The sequence below is a fragment of the Chaetura pelagica genome, unplaced genomic scaffold (assembly GCF_000747805.2).
Source record: "Chaetura pelagica isolate M959 unplaced genomic scaffold, ChaPel_1.0 scaffold531, whole genome shotgun sequence".
In the NCBI taxonomy this organism is placed as follows: Eukaryota; Metazoa; Chordata; class Aves; order Apodiformes; family Apodidae; genus Chaetura; species Chaetura pelagica.
The window spans coordinates 798,678-803,427 of NW_009952362.1; the positions used below are offsets into that span (position 1 = coordinate 798,678).

Consider the following 4,750-nt stretch of genomic DNA (forward strand, 5'->3'; position numbering starts at 1 on the left):
CCGTCGGACCCTGCGGATGCCTGCACCTTGTCCGGAGGCTGAAGCTGCAGAGGCTCCTTGGGCTTTGCCAGCAGAAAGCAGGTGTTCTGCATCCCCGCGAGGGGCGCGGGAGCGCTGCGCTGCCATGACCTAAAGAAACACATCATCTCTCTCGCTCCTTCTCCCGACACGGTCCCGAGATGCGGCTACAGTGAGCTGCCTGCAGATACTGCCCTTTCTCGGTTTTTCGCCCCCCAAAATGAATCCTGCTAGTCTCCCTTCCCGGATAGTGGCAAGGTTCATGAGATTCCCACGCACACGCGAGGGTTCCCACGACCGGGAAGCTCCGCTCGGGATAGGCACATCCACATGTCCGGAGGCAGCTCTGGAGCGGTGCTGCTGGATGCCGAGTCCGTGGGCACGCTGTAACACACGGGGAATCACCCAGGAGCTACTCATCCCAGCTGCGTTGCCTTATGCCCCTTACCCACATCCAGCTTTTTACATACATACATAGAGGGTGAGGAAAACCTACGGTGCTGTAACTACGAGTACGTTTAAATATACATCGGGAGAAACGGTGAATGACGGCTGCTTAGTCTCAGGCAGGAGCACACATACCAAATCAGGAGGAAAGGCTGGGTGATGCTCAGCTGATGCTGTGCTGTGTCCCGCTCCCGCCCCCGGCCCCGCTCCCGGCCCCCGGCGCGGCTTGTGACTCGTGGGGTGTTTCGGCGGCGGCGGCGGCTTGGCAAGGCTCGGGGCTCCTCCCCCCGTGTGGTGTTACCCTCTCACTTGATCAAATCCTTGAACGTGAACAGTTTCACTGAAAAGCACTTGGAAAAATAAATAAATAAATAAAAAAATCCAGGAACAGTAAGGAACAGAATCCAACTACCGGAGAGAGAGTTGTGTGGGGTTTTTTTCCTTTCTTTTTTCCCCTTTTATTTTTTTTTAAATTTTTTTTTTTTTTTTTTAAGAACTTTACAAAAACCAGATAAAGCTGTGACATTTCCCAAGTTTGGTATGAAATAGACTCAGCTTTGTAAACGCTGCTCAGTGTCTTGACCAACAGCGACATGCAGGACCCGATAACTTCAGAGAACGTTTTTTAGGACTATACATTAATATAAAATTAAACACTGCTCAGTGTCTTGACCAACAGCAACATGCAGGACCTGATAAATTAATATAAAATACTAAATATTTTAATACAGTTGTTCCACAAAAAGCAATTTATATAAAATACCGAATCTTTTAATCCAGTCGTTCTGCATAAAGCAATTTCAAATTGAACTTAATAATTGTAAATTAACTAAACCTTTTGTAAAAAAACCCAACCCAACAACAATAATGATAATAATTAATAAACTCTGTACTGAGGGAAGTGCACTGTGGAGTGGGACAGGGTAAGGCAAATGTGTAGAGAACTTGAGATCTGTTTGCGGTGAGGCAGAGCAGTGAGTGTCCTTCCTGACAGTCAGTGACAGGCAGAGAAAGGCTAACCCAGGAGTCTTGAGTAACAGTGCCCACAAGTAGCTGAACTAAATGGTTTTGTCCTTAGAGGGTGCAGTAAGGAACACATTTTAAACACTTTATTTTAGTGGATTTAAAAATGAGCCTGGAAAGCAAGCCTGGAATTAATACAAACCAGTTGTACTCAGCTCACTGGGAACTTGCAGTTTCTGCTCTAACTGGCTCCACTGGAGCCACGGGAGGGAGAGCAGTTGTCCCAGGAATGGAATCAATAACACTGTTCTGCAGCTGGCCTGGTAAACGCTCAGGATGGTCCCTAACCAGGACATGGATGGCAGTAGGCACGTCTGCATGATGTGCTGCTGTCAGGGTATCACTCTGAGCTCATTTTTGGGTAGTAAAACACTGAGAATTCACATGCAAATTCAGGTATTTGTTAGCACTTGGAATTGACTTGTCAGGCTTACTGCAAAATTTAATTTCTGCTACTAAAAGAAGATGGCTAGGAAGTGTGTACTCTTGAAAATTCTTGCCTGCCTATAATTTGGATTGAAGCGTACTTTAGATTCATGGTTAAATAGAGACTGACATTTAAAGGTTCGTGTAACCAGAAGAGCTACTCGATATTTTAGAACCTTATCTGAAACCAGAAAGCCATTATCTGAACTTTTCTTTTTTTGACCTACATTAAAAATTAAGTGTAATCAACCAGATTGTCTTCTGTTCATGAACAGTTTCTCTCCTTTTGAAGTATCAACCTTTGAGTCTTATCTTGTAAAGAAAATGTTTATTGGGATGTAGAAATTATAGCTGCTTAGACTTGAGCATAACTGTTGTGTGGCAGCTGTATGAGCTGTCAGAATTCCTGTGTTCACTTATGACATTAGCTTCTGGCGTTAAACATGCATGACTTGAACCTTGGGATAACAATAACTTTTTTAGTTGCAGTTTTGCTGACTTGTAAATGAATTGTGACCTGCTGCAGGCAGTTTAGCCTCTGTGCAGAATGCTCTGCTGAAATTCCCCAAGAGCATTGGTCAGCCAGTGGTGACTACTCTGTAAATAAATGTTTGGTATCACAGACCTGTGACAAAAACCTGACAAAAGCAATAGCAATTTTTCTTTTCTGGAAAATGTTTGCTAGCCTGGAGCTGTGCTTATCCAGAGGGAGCTGAGCCACTAACCTTTTTGGCTTGGCTTGCAGTAAGCAATATTGGGTGCTTGGATTCAGATATTTTAAATCCAAGATTTACATACCTCTTTCAGTTCTGATAAAGCTTGTAGCTGTCAATGGGTGTGAACTGTCACAGGAAGGTCCTGAGGGTCTTGGTAGTCTGGCTGGACCAATGGCTTGGCCTTCATAGCCTGGTGGATCCTTGGATCTACTCGATGTCAGTGTAAATTGCTTTACTATTACTGCATTATTGAGAGTTACTAGATGAAATAAAGTTTTAAAACCAGTATGTTTTGGGTGCTCAGTGCTGGACATTAAGTATTTATTGTGTGGGATTGTTTTCTTTTCCTCAGGGCCTCCACGGATGTCTCCTAAGGCACAACGGCACCCTCGAGGTCACAGAGTCTCTACTGGTAGGGGTACAATTTCAAGTGGCTTAGAATTTGTATCTCATAATGCACCAGGGGAAGCATCTACTACTGCAGTGGCACGAGGCAGCCCTTCAGGTGGGACGTGGTCATCAGTTGTCAGTGGGGGTAGGTAAAGCTTGGCTTATTGCAGATGGCTTGCCAGGGGTACTGTAGAGTGTGAATACTAAGCAGAAAACTGCATTTCTAGACAATTCAGGCTCTGAATAAACACTGGTCTGCTAACTTAGCTTGCCTAGATGGAGTGGGAGAAGGGTGTTCCCAGGTAGCTTAGGAAAATAGTTGGTGAGTTGGTCCTTCAAGTGTTGTAACTGCAGAGAGTTGAAGTCAGATGCTGTATGAAGAGAAAGGAAGGAAAAGTGTGGGAATTAGTTGTTGAAAGAAATAGGTTTTAGTAAATGTATTGAAGGAAACACAAGACAAGTTGTATACGTTTCATGGTTTGGTTAATGGCAGTGGAACTGGGCTGTGGCTTGCAAATGAAGGAGGCCTTTGGGTAGAGGATGGTTTTAGAAGATAATTATATTCAAGTTCAGTTGGATATGATTTTCCCTGAAAAATTATGTAGGTTTTAAGTGGTGATTATGTGTTTGTCTAAGTACTATAGTAGCAGATACAGTAATTGCCTCTTCTTTTTGTATCGGTTAACATCTTTTTTAATATTTAGCTTGAGATTTAAAGCTCAGTCATGTGACAAAGGTCCCAGTCTCGAGCTGTTGTAGTTGGGATCATGTTCTAGTGAGTTGTGAGCAGCTGGACATCCTTGACTCAAAGGGCAAGTGAGCAACAGTTTGGGACTCTGGTGCTTTTTAGCAGTGCTAGAATTCTAGAAGAGTGCAGTGGGAAGGCATTTTTCAGAAAGAAGTTATGAATTAAACCCCCATAGACCTGTTGCCTGGTGGAAGATATTTAAACTCTTCAGTTCTGGCATTATCTCTGATTCATCTTCCTTCCCCACCCACCACTTTATATATTGTTAACCTGCAAGTGGGACTGTTAAACAGTCTTTCTCCTCACTCACTTGAAGTTAATATATGACATAAAGTAACTAACAGTGGGATGAGGAGGAAGCAGGAGGTACAACTTATCATTTAAGGAATATACAGCTTTCCTTGCTGCTTTAACACAGGGGCAAAAACATGCATCAAATCAGCTTCTTGCAATAGGATGTTTGTTTTTTTCCAGCTGGCAAACCTCCAAAAGAGGATGCCCTAAAATGGATGTATTTTTTCAGCCCTTTAAAAAATGTTTCACCGAGTTACCTTTTCTGTTCTGCCTGAGTCTGAGTCCATGTGAGCTGTTGTAGTTGTTCCTGCTGGGGGACTGGGGAGCATATTGCAGTTTCATGGTGGGACTATAGGGCAGTGATGTGTGGTTAGGGGACAATCTGCAGACAAATAGCACCACTAATCTGAAATGCTTCATTGTAAAGAACTAGGAGATGTACCTGAAAGGTAAACAGGTTTTTAATCACTAGATAATGTTCCACTCAGTACTTTAAAGCATATTTTTAGTCATTATAAAATTAGCAAACTGCTGAGCAGGTGAGGAAACTTATCCTATAACTGTATTTTCCTCTTTGTTTTTAGTTCCAAGATTATCCCCTAAAACACACAGGCCTAGGTCTCCAAGGCAGAGCAGCACTCCCACGGGCCCAGCTCTGCCTTCTCCTCAGCCTGGTACTATTCCTGCT

The 4,750-nt window shown here is 43.5% G+C and overlaps 1 protein-coding gene across 1 annotated transcript in view; it reads left to right on the forward strand.

The window, feature by feature from the left end:
- Positions 1-179: 179 nt before the first annotated feature.
- SORCS3 (sortilin-related VPS10 domain containing receptor 3) overlaps positions 180-4,750 on the forward strand; it is a 275,728-nt gene continuing 271,157 nt past the window's right edge. Inside the window, exon 1 of the mRNA XM_010007928.1 lies at positions 180-190. Within this exon, the coding sequence (XP_010006230.1) occupies positions 180-190 (11 nt within the window). The remainder of the gene's footprint in view (positions 191-4,750) is intronic.